The sequence below is a fragment of the Salmo trutta genome, chromosome 9 (genome assembly GCF_901001165.1).
Source record: "Salmo trutta chromosome 9, fSalTru1.1, whole genome shotgun sequence".
Classification (NCBI taxonomy): domain Eukaryota; kingdom Metazoa; phylum Chordata; class Actinopteri; order Salmoniformes; family Salmonidae; genus Salmo; species Salmo trutta.
In genome coordinates this window covers 32,784,645-32,802,044 of record NC_042965.1, presented here as the reverse complement: position 1 = coordinate 32,802,044, position 17,400 = coordinate 32,784,645, and the positions used below count along the sequence as shown (strand labels likewise).

The window sequence follows — 17,400 nt, the reverse complement described above, 5'->3', positions numbered from 1 at the left end:
CTTGTTGGCTGCTTTTCCTTCACTCTGCGGTCCAACTCATCTCAATTGAGTTGAGGTCGGGTGATTGTGGAGGCCAGGTCATCTAATGTAGCACTCCATCACTCTCCTTCTTGGTCAAATAGCCCTTACACAGCCTGGAGGTATGTTGGGTCATTGTCCTGTTGATAAACAAATGATAGTCCCACTAAGTACAAACCAGATGGGATGGCGTATCGTTGCATAATGCTGTGGTAGCTATGCTGGTTAAGTGTGACTTGAATTATAAATGAATCACTGACAGTGTCACTTGCAAAGCACCATCACACCACCTCCTCCATGCTTCACGGTGGGAACCACACATGCAGAGATCATCTGTTCACCTACTCTGCGTCTCACAAAGACACGGCGGTTGGAACCAAAAATCTCAAATTTGGACTCATCAGACCAAAGGACAGATTTCCACCGGTCTAATGACCATTGCTCGTGTTTTTTGGCCCAAGCAAGTCTCTTCTTATTGGTGTCCTTTAGTAGTGGTTTCTTTGCAGCAATTTCCCCATGAAGGCCTGATTCACAAAGTCTCCTCTGAACAGTTGGTGTTGAGATGTGTCTGTTTAACTTATTTGGGCTGCAATCTGAGGTGCAGTTAACTCTATTCTCTGCAGCAGAGGTAACTCTGGGTCTTCCTTTCCTGTGGCGGTCCTCATGAGAGCCAGTTTCATCATGGCGCTTGATGGTTTTTGCGACTGCACTTGAAGAAACTTTCAAAGTTATAAAACATTTCCGGATTGACTGACCTTCATGTCTTAAAGTAATGATGGACTGTCATTTCGCTTTGCTTATTTGAGCTGTTCTTGCCATAATATGGACTTGGTCTTTTACCAAAGAGGGCTATCTTCTGTATACCCCCCTACTTTGTCACAACACAACTGATTGGCTCAAACGCATTCAGAAGGAATGAAATTCCACAAATTAACTTTTAAGAAGGCACACCTGTTAAATGAAATGCATTCAAGGTGACTATATTGTGAAGCTGGTTGAGAGAGCACCAGGTGTGCAACGCTGTCATTTTTAATTTAACTAGGCAAGTCAGTTAAGAACACATTCTTATTTACAATGACGGCCTAACCCAGCCAAACCCTAACAACGCTGGGCCAATTGTGCGCCGCCCTATGGGACTCCCAATCCCAGCCGGCTGTGATACAGCCTGGAATCAAACCAGGGCCTTTAGTGACGCCTCTAGTACTGAGATGTAGTGCCTTAGACCACTGCGCCACTCGGCAATGGGTGGCTACTTTGAAGAATCTAATATAAAATATATTTTGATTTGTTTAACAGTTTTTGGTTACTACATAATTCCATGTGTTATTTCATAGTGTAAGTCTACACTATTATTCTACAATGTATAAAATAGTAAAAATAAAGAAAAACCTGGAATGAGTAGGTGTGTCCAAACTTTTGACTGGTTCTATATATCAGCTTGCAGTGTGTTGTCTCACTTTCATTACCCCTCACTTCATTCAAACTCCTTTCATTTTCTCTCTCCCACCTATCATATGACAAACTCTTGTTAATTTTGAGTGTTTATGGTATGTTTTCCAAAAGACTATACAATAACATGCATAACACATTTGAAAAATTTACTGACATTTAATGCAATTCATCTGTTTGAGCTGTAGTCATTTCTGAATCAGTCAGGAAAATATTCCCATCTTATGTTAGAAACATGCATTACGTCAGAAACGGCTGTAGACAGGACCTTGGTCCCTGTATTTAAAGTGTCTTCTATGTTACAAATATATATCTTTTTTAGTTAGTGAATGGTTCTCTATCTGAACACAAAAATAACATCACAGGAAAAAAATAAACATATGACAAACAGAACATTTTGATCCATGCAAAGCTTAAGAGATTTAAAGTTTATTTTTTATAACGATTTGAAAAAGCACCTGCCGATATTATGGCACTCATGATAATTTATTTTTATCAACAAAGTAGCTGATTTCTAAGAAATGAACAGTCTAAGAAAGGGATTTTTGGTGCTAGATTAAATAAGAAAAGCATTTGATTTGTTGTTTTGAAGAAGAAGAAAAAACATCCAATCATAGTGCTGTAGGATGAAGCTGACCCCAACCACCTGTTTCAATACATCCTTCTTCCTTAAAATATCACTGGGCCCGTATCCACAAAGCCTCTGAGTAGGAGTGCCGATCTAGGTTCAGTTTCGCCTTTTAGATCATAATGAATAAGATTATATGGACAGGGTGGACCTGATACTAGATCAGCACTCATATTCCGAGATGATTTGTGGATATGGATCCTGGTCTGATATGAACTTGAATGGTAAAACTGTGGTAGAAAGGTCAGAGATTACTCTAAAGAAGGAAGTAATTGAACAGGGTCTAAGGTCTGTTTTCCTTTTCGTCCTTCGAAGAATAACACTAAACTGATCCTAGGCCTGCACTTAATTACAATGTCTAACACCAATCAATGGCAAAAGCATTGTGGAGGAGTTGTAGACCAACTACTATACAGAACATACCAGGGTTGGGATAGATGGAATTAAAAATTTAATTCATTCAGGAAGTGAATTCAAACTTCCTCAATATTTCCATTGAGCAACTTTAAGTCATTAATTGAATTTCTTCCATCGACCGCATTGAAAAGCAATTGACTCTACCTTTGTAGATACTGAAAAAAAGTGTAAATGAACGGAAGTGTATAACATTACCCACCCAGGGATTGATATTAAAGTCTAAAAAGGCAAGTCAGTAGCATTTTTTTGGTTGCTCAAAGATTATGATCACTTGCTCAAATGTAAATTAAGCAGAAGTGCTTAAATCAGAAGTATTTAAATCAGTAAAAAAAAAAAAAGTAACTTGCCCAACTGCCATAAATTCTGTCTTTCACTTAAAGGAATATCAGTTTTAGGCTATTGAAATTCTTTGCAGTTTGGTTGTACTCCCTTTTTAAAAACATATCACCTGACTAATGAAGCAACCTCAGAGCAGGCTCAACTTGCATGACCGCTCAGTTAACTTGACAAAGGCAATAGGGCAACCCTTAATGTCAATCCCTGCGACAATTTGGAAGGCTGTGTGTGAATGCACACTGTTTGCATTCTGCTTACAATGACAGGTGGGTGATAAGGTTAGGGTGAGTGATAAAGGGGAAATGTCATGGTAGTGCAAATGGTTCACAACATGTAAGAAAACATGGTGAATGGAACACTCATGGTAGAAGTGGCCTTTGAATACAGATCTAGGATCAGATTAGCCTACGCCAAATCCAAGCCTTATTAACCAGGCAAAAACATCTCACCCTATCAGTGATTAAGGGGCAAAGTTTACTTACTTTGAAAGGAACATGGTGACACTATATGAAACCACCATTATAAGACTACATTACACTGGCACAAGCATGACATAACCGATGCTTTAAGCCATCATGGACACTAATGTCGGGTTATGACAACTAACCCAACAACACCATAACTTAGTCATGACTTGATATGTACAACCATTATTTGCCATCATGAATACTTTGACATGGCATCTCTTATGTTCCTGATCACACCTGCGTGAAGTAGCATAAGCTGGCATGATTCCAAACCAAACCCTAAGTCCTTGTCGAGAACAAGTCTATCTAAACCTTTACGATCCAGGGGATGTAGTCAACAAACAGAGAATTGGGCATTTAATTCCAAGGGACCGGTTTAGATTCAAATGTCACAAAAAAAGAACAGTAAGACCCTTAGAACCAGAACCGGTCCAATTCAGAAGGCCTTTTTCTCCAGCCGGTCCAGTATGGCCTGGATCCTCTGCACAGCCTCCTTCCGGGCCTGCCTGACCACTTCCTGTCCCTGAGTCTCCACTGAGTCCAGAACCAGCAGCTCCTTGGTCAGCAGTTCCTCCAGGTACCGGTAACTCTTGTCCGATTTTTTACCCACAAATTCATCCACATCCTCATGGAGCAAAAGCACCCGGGCCATGACCTGCTGGACTTTGGCCAAGCTGGGGTTGTCGCTCAGGGGCTGGGGCCCAATCGGACCCTGGGGCTGGGTTGGAGGCTCACCCTGGGAAGGCTTTGGCTCCTGCACCCCCCCTCGTCCTGGTTTGTTGTACATCTGGGGAGGTGAGCTGAAGTCGACGGGCTTGCCATTAGTGGGGTTAGGGGAGGGGGCTGGTCTGGGTTTGGGTCCCACCTGTGGGGCACACTGGTGCTGGTGGGGTCCTGGGTAGTGCTGGTCCTGAGGAGGTAAAAAAGATTGTCTTACACAATTAGTGTGTAATGAATACAAAATAAATTAATTCAGACCCAAGATTGCTATGGTACCAGAGGGGGGTATGAGCTTTTCTGAACTATCCACTTTCTTCCAAGAAGAACAAAATTAGTACCACTTGGAGGGCATTTTAGAAACAATATGTTCAAATAAAGGAGACGAGACGACCAAAGGCCAATTTAGGTAATTGAGATGCCTCCCTTGTGTTCCACACGTACCTTGGCTTCATAGGGGGGTGGGGCTCCAGTGCCAGTGCCTGGCCAGGCTGGGGGATGTTGTGGGCGGACAGGGTTCCCATAGTTGCTGTGTAGAGGTTGGGTGCCTGGCTGCCACTGCTGGTGTGAGGGCCCATACCCACCCGAGTGGGCCCAAGCCTCAGCCTGTGGCCTAGGGTGAAGGGCCTGTCCAGTGGAGTATTGGGGGTTTGCAGGCAATGCAGGACCACCTTCCCCATAGTGTGTGTAAGACCCAGGAGGATAGCTAGGGGCCTGGGAGAAAATAGACAAGAGCCATTATACCCAACTGCCTTTACCTTAGACACTGTTAAACACTGCCCTGCCCTGGTTGAATGCACTTACCCCTTGACAGTGTGGTCCAGGGTAGTGGTGGTGCTGATGTTGGTGCTGGGTGTGGGGTTGTCCTGACCCGCCTGTGCTCTGCTCTGGTCCTGGGCAGCCCTGGCTAGGGTACTGGCCTGTTGCCTGCCTGGGAGACATCTGCTCTGCACAGTAGAATGGGTTGGATGGGTGGAAAGAATTTGCCGGATACTGGCCTGGACCAGGGTTATAGACGCCGTGGCCATTTGGATATGCTTGCATTGCCTGGATAGGGAGAGAGAGGGAATGTGTGCATACATCAGTAAGGGTTTGAACTTGAGTGCCAGACTGCCAGTCTGTGAAAATATGTGTGCGTGAGTAACAAAGTGTCAAGGAAGGGTGAGAGCCCTTGAGACGACAGATTAGGACTTAATCCCCATGTATAGAGGTGGATTTAGAGGGCCTTTGCTATGACATAACATGAGGCCGTACTGTACCTGTGGGTTGTAAGGTGGCTGCACATCGGATCCTGAAGGGTAGGCATTTGGATAGTGCCCTGCTGTGGAATGTGTCTGGGGATACCAGTAGTTTGAGGAGTAACCAGGGTATTGGGAAGCGTCCTGTAGGCACATAAGATATTTTACCTGGGCTCAAAATCCGCAATGTTTAAATAGTCAACTATATTGACATGAGTAAACAGTAACCCCAGACCTCTATTGTCACGTCACTTCAATAACTTGTTTGACTAAAGTATCCAACCGTTTAGTAATGCAGCAGGAAAGCGTTTCCTACTGTATTACATAATAGCTAGCTAAGGTTAGCTAGCAGCAGAAGTATCACAAAACAGTAGCCATTAACTAGTTAGGATATTTATCTTACACTACAAACTACATAACTAGACAATCTGCATGTCAAATATAACCAACTAAGCAAGTTAGGTAGCTAGCAATATAGGACATCTTACTAGTTAGGTAGATGGGACAAACGTTCAGGAGACGGCTAGCTAGCTAAAAGTAGCTGGCTAGAACGCAGGCTAACTAGCTAGCTAGCTAATGAACGCTAAACTGTATACACAGTACAAAAATACTAACGCGTGTTTACGAACATTAAATCGTATGTTCTAAAATGTGATTAACATAACTAGTTATCTACGTGTTGACATGAATTGGCTATACAATGTGTCGTACCATAGCGTTATTCCAGTTCACGTTATTATTTTCCGAGTTGAAATTTGAGGGCCAGGCGGATTTGGGATTCGACTGCATTTGATGATGCATAACCCAAGCAGCGTCCCCAGCACTTCTGTCGTTTGTCATTAAAATAAATGGTGATAAAAAATGGACTGTCAAAATGGACTGAGCACTCTGACTGCTATGAAAAACAAATGCTTTAATGTAATTCTCGAGTTGTTGAAGGCATTGACCATGAGCAGCTAAATATATTATTGTTGGCCCCTTTAATTTTCGCCCCTCCCTTTTCCTTTTGTCCACGTGCGTAGAATATGAGTTATTTTGACCAATAGGCGCTCAGGGTTTAGAGCAGAGCTCATCGAATGCGTGGATTTAAACCAATGATTTGTTTAAACAAGTGGCGATGGTTACAATTCACCGTAGTTGTTTAAATGGCCTTATATTTGTGTCTTATTAAAAACCAAAAGCATATTCATTCAAAGTATTACATTATTAGAAAAATGCAATGTTCTAAATATACATCAGTTATTAAAGTTATATTAGCCTAAATTGTCACTTAATCGACTCAATCGAAATTCAAATACAATAACAATTTTATCTATTATCGGATACAATAATAAATTACAGAAGAACATTTTCCAATGTGCGGTGCTATCGGCGCTTAATGGGTTACAATTCTACAGGAAGGGTTTCCCTGAGCATGCGTCCCCTGCTCTTCCTGTAGAGAGGATACAGGTATACTTTTGAACGATTTTCCTTGACACATGTCATACACGGCGATTAACTACACACGATCAAAATGAACTACATGCCAGGGACCGCGAGTCTCATCGATGATATAGACAGTAAGTTGGGATAGCAAAGGTTAGGCTGAGTTGAGACAGAAGTGTGAGTGAAAAGTCCAAAACATTTCCAACGTTCGAAAACCGTGATGATGATGATAATGATCAAATACAGTCACTGGTAAATTATGAACCCGTTCTTGTTAACTATTCATCATTCGACATGCGGCGACCTTGCAACATTGTATCCAAAACGCACTGTGGGGAGTGGGGGGCAACGATTGGATACATTGTAACCACGTGCGGTGGCTCAACTATAAACATTCCCTTTTTTTTTCTTGCAGAAAAGCATCTTGTACTTCTTCGAGATGGACGAACGCTAATTGGGTTTCTGAGAAGCATTGACCAGTTTGGTATTGCAAATTAACAAACTAATAATCATATTTCAGTTTAAACACTAGCCTTCTTAGCTTACTTTGATGTTGTCAATACTCAGATAATGTAACTTATTCACAAGTAGGTACATTCAGGCAAGCAAAGGGAAAATGATCTTAAATTCCCTATCTCATCTCTTCGCCTTCTCTTTCAGCCAACCTAGTTTTTCATCAAACAGTTGAGCGCATCCATGTGTGCAAGAAGTTTGGAGACATCCCCAGAGGAATCTTCATTGTGAGAGGAGAGAATGTTGTTTTGCTTGGAGAAATAGTAAGTATTCATCCATGCCACCCTCTTGTTCTTTATCAGTACTTCAAGGCTGCTTTAGCTTTCCTTAGTAGAGTAGGCCTACACAGTCATTTGTTTGTGCTAAAGTAAGCCTGTTGACCAGAGGGGTATACTACAAATTAGGATCATAGAGAATAATGAACAACCAGAAATTACAGCTGATTTTCTGGTTCATTTAAGAAAGCTAAACATAGATATGTGTGTTTGGTTGTTGAGTCAATTAGACCATGCCCATTTCAAGCTTATCTTTCTAAAAACTCAAATGTTATTTCAGAATATTCAGGCAAGTTAGCTGACTAACTTGATGATTTAGTTTTGTGTTATACCCCTCAGTTGAATGTGTAGCAGTTTTTCAATATACTCACATGATTAGTAAGTACTTCAGCCCAAACTTTAGTTGTCACCTACGTAGCGTGGTTGATTCACACACAGGGCCCGGTTTCCCAAAAGCATCTTAAGACTATATTCATCGTTAGAAACATAGGATCCTATCGTTCTAAGATTATCTTTGATTGAACTCACTGGCCAAGCTTCCTGCCATCCAGGACCTCTATACCAGGCAGTGTCAGAGGAAGGCCCTAAAAATTGTCAGAGACTCTAATTACCCAAGTCATAGACTGTTATCTCTGCTACCGCACGGCAAGCGGTACTGGAGCACCAAGTCTAGGTCCAAAAGGCTCCTTAACAGCTTCTACCCCCAAGCCATAAGACTGCTAAACAGTTAATCAAATGGATACCTGGACTATTTATATTGACCCCCTTTTTTTATGCTACTACTACTCACTGTTTATTATCTATGCATTGTCACTTTACCCCTCCCTACATGTACATATTACCTCGACTAATCGGTACCCCTTCACATTGACTCGGTACCGGTCCCCACTGTATATAGCCTCGTTATTTTATTTTTACTTTTTTGTACTTTATTTTATATTTGATGCATTTTTGTAGCAAATATATATATATTTTTAATCTGCATTGCTGGTTAAGGGCTTGTAAGTAAATATTTGACGGTAAGGTTTACACCTGTTGAATTCTGTGCATGTGACATACAGTTTGATTTGATCAGTTGATAACAATCAGTTGCTGGGGTTTACATATGTGCCACTGCTATTACTCTCCAGAAGGACATGCATGACATGTACGTTGACAGTATGTTTAATATGATCCCGCTTAAGGACATTGATAAGCTGTGTGACAACGTCTTGCAGCAAGTTTCTATAGAGGAGATCCTGGAGGAGCAGCGATTGCAACAGCAAGCCAAGCAGAAGACAGAGAAAGCCAAGGTGACCGCGCTGAAGGACAGAGGCCTATCCATCCCAAAAGCAGATCATCTCGATGAATACTGAAGGCATTTCTGTTCCATTTTCTTCCGTAATACTGGACTCCTCAGTTATATGTTGAATAGGGGATTATTTTGAAGACTGTGAGAAGAATGTGTGCTTTGTAGATGACGCAACGTCACACAATAAATACTGTACTGATTTCATTTTGATTATGACTCATTGGTTTGAAAGCAAACAATGAATTAAGTGATGCATGATTTGAGGGTAGACCACACAACCTAGATTGTCTACAAGACTACATTTGATTAGAAATGAATTATGATTTTCATACCATAGCACTGAGATCTAAGTCAATATTATATAGTGATGAACTCTGTTCGTGTAAGCAGACACATTGTAATGGCAAGATTTGTTTTCCATAAAAGATTTTGTTATTTTATTACTGAAGTCTGCTTTGTTTAATTTGTAAATGGGAATTTTCATTTGAATCTGACTCTGGATCACTGCTCTACTGCAGAAGGCACTGTGGTCTCCCATAGAGTGATGGAGGTCTCTAGTATATTAGCATGGGTAGTGCCATTGAGGGCTTCCATCATTTTAGTGTAGTCAACTGGGTGGGACTTCCAACTTCATTGGCTGATCCCTCTTGGTGACCCAGTCATGTCCAACTGGGTGATCAGGTGGGATCAGCCAATCTGAAGGAGAATGGCGCTGGGATGTATAGCGTCCGTTTTACGGGCTCCTGACCAAATATGCTATTTTATGTTTTTTTTCTTTTTGTGCTGATCTTAAAGTTTTTTTTTGTACATAATGTTTCCGCCATAATTTTCTATGACTAAAAATAGCTTCTGGACATCAGAACAGCGATCACTAACCTCAATTTGGATGAAGAATGATATGTTAATGATTGGACTGCGCAGGACATACTACTCACCAGGGACCAGGCCCTAATCCCCAACACAGAAGAGGAAAATATGGCGATACCCTCGGTTCTATTGGTGAATGTTTAATCATGGAAGAACAAACTACACGAGATTCGTTCAAGACTGTCCTACCAATGGGACCTGAAGAACTGTAATAGCCTGCTTGTCGATATGTAGGCGCAAGTCATGAAGTTTTAATCCCCATATGGGTACGGGCACACTGAGATGCATGAACACGGATTCAATTGTATATCACGTACAGTTCCAGTCAAAGTTTGAACACACCTACTCATTCCAGGGTTTTTCTTTATTTTTACTATTTTCTACATTGTAGAAGAATAGTAACTACATCAAAACTATGAAATAGCACATGGAATCATGTAGTAACCAAAAAAGTGTTAAATTAAAATGTATTTTTGATTCTTCAAAGTAGCCACATGTTGCCTTGATGACAGCTTTGCACACTGTCTCACCCAGCTTCTTGTAGTCACCTGGAATGCATTTCAATGAACAGGTGTGCCTTGTTAAAAGTAAAATTTTGGAATTTCTTTCCTTCCAAATGCGTTTGAGCCAATCAGTTGTGTTGTGACAGGGTAGGGAAGGTATACAGAAGATAGCCCTATTTGGAAAAAGACCAAGTCCATATTATGGCAAGAACAGCTCAAATAAGTAAAGGCAAATGACAGTCCATCATTACTTTAAGACATGAAGGTCCGTCAATCCGGAAAATGTCAATAACTTTGAAAGTTTCTTCAAGTGCAGTCGCAAAAACAATCAAGCGCTATGATGAAACTGGCTCTCATGAGGACCGCCACAGGAAAGGAAGACCCAGAGTTACCTCTGCTGCCGAGGATATGTTCATTAGAGTTACCAGCCTCAGAAATTGCAGCCCAAATAAATCCTTCACAGAGTTCAAGTGACAGACACATCTCAATATCAACTGTTCAGAAGAGACTGCATGAATCAGGCCTTCATGGTCAAATTGCTGCAAAGAAACTACTACTAAAAGACACCAATAAGAAGACACTTGCTTAGGCCAAGAAACACGAGCAATGGACATAAGACCGGTAGAAATCTGTCGTTTTGTCTAATGAGTCCAAATTTCAGATTTTTGATTCCAACTGCCGTGTCTTTATGAGATGCAGAGTAGGTGAACGGATGATCTCTGCATGTGTGGTTCCCACCATGAAGCATGGAGGAGGTGGTGTGATGGTGCTTTGCTGGTGATACTATCAGTGATTTATTTGGAATTCAAGGCACACTTAACCAGCATGGCTACCACAGCATTCTGCAGCGATACGCCATCCCATCTGGTTTGCGCTTGGTGGGACTATCATATGTTTTTCAACAGGACAATGACCCAACATACCTCCAGGCTGTGTAAGGGCTATTTGACCAAGAAGGAGAGTGATGGAGTGTGTTCCAGTTTTGTCATACAACACAACGCCACAGATGTCTGAAGTTTTGAAGGAGCGTGCAATTGACATGCTGACTGCAGGAATGTCCACCAGAGCTGTTGCCAGATAATTGAATGTTAATTTCTCTACCATAAGCGGTCTCCAATGCTGTTTTAGAGAATTTGGCAGTACATCCACAACCGCAGACCACGTGTACCCACGCCAGCCCAGCTTCCTCACTTGCGGGATCGTCTGAGACCAGACACCTGATGAAACTGAGGAGTATTTTTGTCAGTAATAAAGCCTTTTTGTGGGGAAAAACAAATTCTGATTGGCTGTGCCTGGCTCGCAAGTGGATGGACCTGGCTGCCAATTGGGTGGGCCTATGCCCACCCATGGCTGCGCCCCTGCCCAGTCTTGTGAAATCTATATATTAGGGCCTCATGAATTCGTTTCAATTGACCGATGTCATTATATGAACTGTAACTCAGTAAAACCATTGAAATTGTTGCATATTGCGTTAATATTTTTGTTCAGTATATATGAACCTAAGAAGACAGGCATAAAGTCTACTGGTAGGCCTGTATGAGATCTTGAGATAATTGGATGTTGTGTTTGATCAGTTTTCAGAATTAAAATATATTATTGTGCACCGCGGTTCTTAGGCTTTCCATGTCAGATGAAAAACAGCATTTGAACAACGGACCAATAGCCTATGTATGGGGAACATCACCGTTATCAATATCATTCTTTCTCCCAAGGTCTTTCATCTTCAGTTCTACCGCTTGGCATTGCATTGGGAGGGGATGGCAAGAATGTGCCGCTATCCGATGTCTATGACAGCCAGACAGGCACACTCAACAACGCATACGTCATGGGCCAGATATGAACACGCCCCTTCCGACTGGATGTGTGTTCCACGGGCGATGGAATGGAATATTGGAACCACCAACTTGGTGGATCAAGATTTGCGAACTCTTATTAGAAATCATTGAACTTCCATTGGCTGTACACTTAGCCCCCTGCACGATATCCAAATATAACCGAAATATTGTCGAGAACCACGGGGGAAACCGCTTAGAGCTCCGCTAAAAATTACAACCAAGATTTTAAAAAACCCAGCCCTTTTTTTTTTTATTATTATGCACCAAGAGGTGGAGCACGTTGAGTCTAGTACACTTCACCAACTCCCACCAGTGCTACTGGTCTGTGCTTCAGCCGCTGTTAGGAATGCGTTACCAAAGGATGTAGGTCTTGCCGAGGTCTCGGGCTGTTTCGAGATGTATTGATGGCTCAACAGTCCTATCCTTCTTTGATTCCGCACGAAACACACAACAGTCTCCGGAATTGGAATGGAAATGCCCTCCGGACGCTGTATTCGGGGCCGACAATATGAACCATGCCCTAGTTAATATTACAAGGATTTCCTCGATAGCCTGTGTATTGACTTTCAAGGAATTTGAAATGTATACATTTGATTCGGATTTGGAGTAAAACGAAAAGCAATTTAGCCGTGAAGAGCAAGGTGTTGCTGTGCCGACGTAAAAACAACAACAAATCTATTCAGCAAAATCAAAGGATTTTAGATGGAGCTGGAGAATATTGTGGCCAATACGGTACTGTTAAAAGCAAGAGAAGGTAGGTCTTCAAACAGTCTAATAAAATGAATGAACCATTTTGACGCGTAGAATGGGGTTCGAATTCCATTTTGTGTTGAATGCTACAGTGATGCAATCTAAATAGTCTCTGAACATGATATTTACAGATGCTATGCTGCTCTAAAATCTACTTTATACCATACACCACCACCACCACCATCATCATCACCAAACAACATGTTTTATTGCTTATGCTAGGCTTTTAAACCCTTCAATGTATCCATCCCTAGCTCAATTGATGTCCAATATGGCCTATGTATGTTCAGGCCTGTGGTTTAAAATCGTTTGACCTGCCCTACGTTTGTGAACAAAGGTCCCACTAAATGTAATAAAAAAATAACCCCGCACATCAGCTTTAAGTTTGGTTTAACAAATTGTTAACTGCGTGATTATGATTAGACTGTAGTAGAGCCCACCAGTGAAACCGTAACAATTCTTTCGCAACATTCGACATGTTCAGACAGTATTACTAGAACTGGGGTCAAACTCTGGTCTGATGATCATTTGCTACAGTTGGCAGTGGCACATTTCTGATGATCTATGACGTGGACGGAATCTAAATGGCTATGGGGGTCTCCGTGCAGCAAAATGCAGCCTTTTACACTTCGATACCCCAAACAACCGTGTGATTGGGCACTTAGGTTCTGTCAATTTCATCTTTACCGTCTGTTTGTGATAGGTCATAATCTGTGTGTTCAGCATGGTGGAGAGTTTCGGAGACCAGCTGTTTTGTTATTAACCTTCATTGATCTTTAAGGAAATATCCTTTCACGTGCACATTGGCCTATCCCTTCTTCAGACTCGACCAAGGATCCAAACGGATGAAATGATTGGCATTGCAGTAAGTTACTAATGATAACGTTATGGCTCTTATGTCGTGTTAATGCCATAAGATACAGCGTCCTGTCTATCTGAATACATAAAAATACTGAGAAGGCTGCGTTCCTCTCACTCTGAGAAATGCACCGTTAGATACACACACACACACACACACACACACACACACACACACACACACACACACAGTTGTGCATGGTGTAATGTGGCTACAGGCTCTCTGTGGGGTTGAGCAGTGACGCAGGAGAAGGCAGTGTTCCTATGGCTGGCCTAGTGGTTATCTCACAGTAATAATGACATACTTATGGATTGGCTGCACTGGGTCAAAGATAGGACAGACAGAGAGAAAGAGACTGATGTTTGCAGTCAGTGTACCACTGCCATACAAGGGTCCTTCGTTGTTTTGAGATGCAGCTTGAAACCAGCCTACTACAGTGTCAAATAAAAACTGACAGATCACAGATGATTCCAAAGAAAATCAGAGCATCAAACAGTCTATAGCACAGGTACAGTATTTGGCAACCAGTCCTCCTCAGGTGATCCAAAAAGATTAAACTAGTTTAGTCATGATTGTGAACCATTGCTGGTCCAGGAGTGGTGTAGTGTTCACTCATCTGAATAACATGGAACTGTCATATGTTCAGATATGTGCAAGATAATGAAAATAACATATCTATTTTGAAGTCGTTTTTGGTGGTGTCCCTTTAAATTGAATGAAATAAGAAGATGACATGGCGACCCATGACAGATCCTTGTTGTCCCAGCTGCTCTATACCCGAGCCAGCATAGTACGGGTTGGGTTGGCACAACAGTGTGTAAACCATGGTCTGGTACGTCCCAAGAACTGAAAGGGGTTTTCATTGGTCATCAGTGGATTCACTGTTGCTTTTTGCTCAGAGTTGATAGTGAAAAGGCAGACATGATCAACAGAGATTTGAATTGTGAAGAGCTGATGGTTGATTTATAAGATCTTGTTGACGATGGCTCCATAACAAGTGATCAACTGTCAACTTATCTTTTGTGATTCATTGCTGATTGGAGTGTGTTGTGTATCGAGTCTAATGAGTGCTTAGTTGTTTAGATTCTGCCTGGTAATGTTAGAATGACTAGGGGCCGTATCTGACAGAGCCCACAGTGCCAACAGTTGTATGAATGCCTGTGAGATTTTGTCAAAGTCCAGGGTGTACAGGGATGCTCCTATCTGTGTGTGTGTGCTGTGTACTTACGCTGTATGCCGAGGCTGGTTGAGGTCACAGCACAGGGACATAGCGAGAATGTGAATGGAGAAGAGAGAACCATGTTTATTCCTGTTTGTTTATGCAAGTGTGTCTCAGCCAGAGCTGAACGGAGAGATCCACATTCCCTGTCCGAATGCTCCCAGAGTCAGAGAGACAACAGGAAAGCCCAGTTTACACTCAGCTCCCAGTGTTTACGCCAGCGTCCTCACACTTCCCAAATCACTGGAATAAAGTGAACTGTAGCCAAGCAGAGAAATAAAAAGCCATCAATATCCCCTGCCTTCTGCAGAGCTGACCAGGGAGAGAGGCCCTATTCCAGTACATGGTAAATGCATCCCTCTGTTCTCCTTTATTCCTTTGAAGTAAGTAATCATCACTAATCTGACACGACTGAGTTGGTCTAAGCGCAGCTTCACGTTAGCCAATTCAGTCATGTTAGGTAAGTGATCACAAGGGAGGATTTGTTAAGGGGCCAGAGGATGGAGTAGAACATATTCAGGCCTGCTGAAGAGGACCTTTGATGACATCACGGTTGAGATTCCAGGAAGTTCATCTCACCTGCTCTGTCTCAAATACCAAACAAACAACGGAGTAGCTAGTAAGACCTGAGTATAATTCAGAATCAGGAAATCCCCCTCCGTTTCTCCCTGGTGTCCAGTAATCTTGTTTTTGTGGAGGATGCAGTGAAATCCAAACCTCCATTCAGCGATCTCATCTCTGCTGAGGATCACCTAACGGCTCATATTACCAGTCACAGCCCACAGTGTTGGAAGATGCTGACGTGTTGAACATAGAAATAATAAAGGTGCAATCCATAAATTCTACTTCTCTTGTGACAATGGGGAAAGTGCAAACAGTCAATTTGAATTAAAACGCACAATTACTGCGCTTGTTGTCCTGTTCCTCTGCGTTTTGTGCCTTTGCACTCACAAAGACCTTTCCCCTCAGTCTTCTAAAACATCTTGAGAAGACAAAGTAACTGGAAGTTGAGCGTCCGCATTGTGCCTTAAATGCTAGTTTCATCAATGTGAAAGCAGAAGTGTTTTACATGTCAGACAACCCTGGAAGGGTTCTAGAACAGCGAGAGCAGCAGCTCAGAAGCGTCACTTGTACTTGATTTTTAGGAAGCATTTCCTCAGATCCGCTTCTCTTATTCGCTGAGCTGTGGAAGGGAGGCATCTCCATTACGTGTGTGTGTGTGTGTGTGTGTGTGTGTGTGTGTGTGTGTGTGTAATCTTAGCTCTGACGACGGCAACATCCTGCAGTAGACCCTGAGCTCATGATGCCTGCGTGTGGGTGTACGCCCTTCCCCATTCACAACTGTCACATTGGCAGCAGCCGTGGAACCCAAGCCACCTGAACGAACGTCATCAGCGGTTTAAATGAAGGAGAGTAAAGGGAAAAGTGTGTTGTTGAACTCATATGTGTTGTTGGGATAGCAGACGTGTAGCAACAGAATTGTAGCCTAGGTGCCAGCCTGCGATTTTAGGTTCATGCCTCCGTTGTTGGCCAACAGAACAGGCTAAGAGAATAGCATTGCCGATCCGTGTCTTCCCCGTTTTCAGATACTGTTGCCGTTTTTTAATTGAGGAAGGTGGTAACCAAGCTATGTTGGATGGATGGCCTCCTTTTACCTGAGGCAATTGTCTTGTTCAACCTCTGTTTTAGAATAAAATGTGTTCTAGAGCGAAGGAACAAATGTTCTAGAATGAAGGGACGAGTGTTGTATCTAGAATGAAATGCGAACATGTTTTCTCGACCAGAGGAAAAGGAATGGGTTGATGCATCGTCTGATGAAAACAAACATGCAGATTTTAGGGCTTTATCTTAAACTGTCAAAACAGACAAGAAACCAAACATTCTAGTACAAACAACACCATCTGTCTGTCATTAAAAGGTCACAAACACAGACAAGCATTCTCCTCACTTCTACTGAGGAGAGACATGGTGAGAAAATGGCAGCTGTCTTTCTAAAGCCAACAGCTACCTCTGACGTGTACTTCACCCCACCTATGCCACTCTGGGGCGGCAGGTAGCCTAGTGGTTAGAGCGTTGGGCTAGTAACTGAAAAATGGATAGATTGAATCCCCGAGCTGTCGTTCTGCCACTGTTCCTAGGCCGTCATTGTAAATGAGAATTTGTTCTAAACTGACTTGCCTAGTTAAATAACGGTTACATCTATGCAGATGAATGTTCATCACCATTTATTTCCAGGCACAAGATAATATGGCTGTTTGCTGTATCAGTGGACTTTACTTCAGCAATATGAAATGAGATCGCCACAGACAATATGACTGATCTTTAAGATGGTTTTGAAGGAAAGCAAGACAGACAGAAAACGAGTGAGGGTAGGAATTGGGCACTGGGCATTGAAATAGTGTGAGCCACTAACTCTGTCACTAAAGCCATGTAGTCCTGCATGCCATAGCTGACTGACTACTGTGTGACCATGTCCACGCTGTCTTGTCGGCCGACTTGTGCTGAGTGGTTCATTGGTTATACTGGCAGTGCCCACGAAGGAAGTTGAACATTATGAGACTATTACTAATACATTCTAACAATATTGGAAAAG

At 42.3% G+C, this 17,400-nt stretch overlaps 3 protein-coding genes across 5 annotated transcripts in view; 2 read left to right on the top strand and 1 right to left on the bottom strand.

The window, feature by feature from the left end:
* Positions 1-1,606: 1,606 nt before the first annotated feature.
* Positions 1,607-6,267, bottom strand: LOC115200428 (BAG family molecular chaperone regulator 4). Its single transcript, XM_029763505.1, has 5 exons — positions 5,982-6,267; positions 5,292-5,414; positions 4,837-5,079; positions 4,477-4,746; positions 1,607-4,225 (listed from the first exon to the last, which is right to left on the bottom strand). The coding sequence occupies exons 1-5, from the start codon at positions 6,108-6,110 to the stop codon at positions 3,752-3,754; spliced, it is 1,239 nt and encodes a 412-aa protein (XP_029619365.1). The 5' UTR covers positions 6,111-6,267; the 3' UTR covers positions 1,607-3,751.
* Positions 6,268-6,676: 409 nt separating this feature from the next.
* LOC115200429 (U6 snRNA-associated Sm-like protein LSm1) lies at positions 6,677-9,214 on the top strand. 2 transcript variants are annotated; one of them, XM_029763507.1, is made up of 4 exons: positions 6,677-6,829; positions 7,111-7,179; positions 7,356-7,471; positions 8,701-9,214. In XM_029763507.1, the coding sequence occupies exons 1-4, from the start codon at positions 6,784-6,786 to the stop codon at positions 8,836-8,838; spliced, it is 369 nt and encodes a 122-aa protein (XP_029619367.1). In that variant the 5' UTR covers positions 6,677-6,783; the 3' UTR covers positions 8,839-9,214. The 2 variants fall into 2 exon arrangements, with proteins under 2 accessions (XP_029619367.1, XP_029619366.1); XM_029763506.1 differs by having other exon boundaries at positions 6,681-6,829; positions 8,668-9,214.
* A 2,782-nt stretch (positions 9,215-11,996) lies between these two features.
* Positions 11,997-17,400, top strand: part of LOC115200427 (G protein-coupled receptor kinase 5) — a 40,552-nt gene continuing 35,148 nt past the window's right edge. For both annotated transcript variants that reach the window (XM_029763502.1, XM_029763503.1), the window contains exon 1: positions 11,997-12,733. In XM_029763502.1, the coding sequence (XP_029619362.1) occupies positions 12,682-12,733 (52 nt within the window). In that variant the 5' untranslated portion in view covers positions 11,997-12,681. The remainder of the gene's footprint in view (positions 12,734-17,400) is intronic.

What these genes read in the sequence shown, in the direction of transcription:
- LOC115200428 (XM_029763505.1), bottom strand. Translation starts at nt 6,110, where the DNA reads ATGACAAACGACAGAAGTGCTGGGGACGCTGCTTGGGTTATGCATCAT. An exon ending in CTGGACCACACTGTCAAGGG is followed by an intron (nt 4,747 to 4,836) that starts GTAAGTGCATTC and finishes ATTTTCTCCCAG; the next exon opens with GCCCCTAGCTATCCTCCTGG. An exon ending in CACCCCCCTATGAAGCCAAG is followed by an intron (nt 4,226 to 4,476) that starts GTACGTGTGGAA and finishes TTACCTCCTCAG; the next exon opens with GACCAGCACTACCCAGGACC.
- LOC115200429 (XM_029763506.1), top strand. Translation starts at nt 6,784, where the DNA reads ATGAACTACATGCCAGGGACCGCGAGTCTCATCGATGATATAGACA. An exon ending in TCTCATCGATGATATAGACA is followed by an intron (nt 6,830 to 7,110) that starts GTAAGTTGGGAT and finishes TTTTTCTTGCAG; the next exon opens with AAAAGCATCTTGTACTTCTT. An exon ending in GAGAAGCATTGACCAGTTTG is followed by an intron (nt 7,180 to 7,355) that starts GTATTGCAAATT and finishes CTTCTCTTTCAG; the next exon opens with CCAACCTAGTTTTTCATCAA.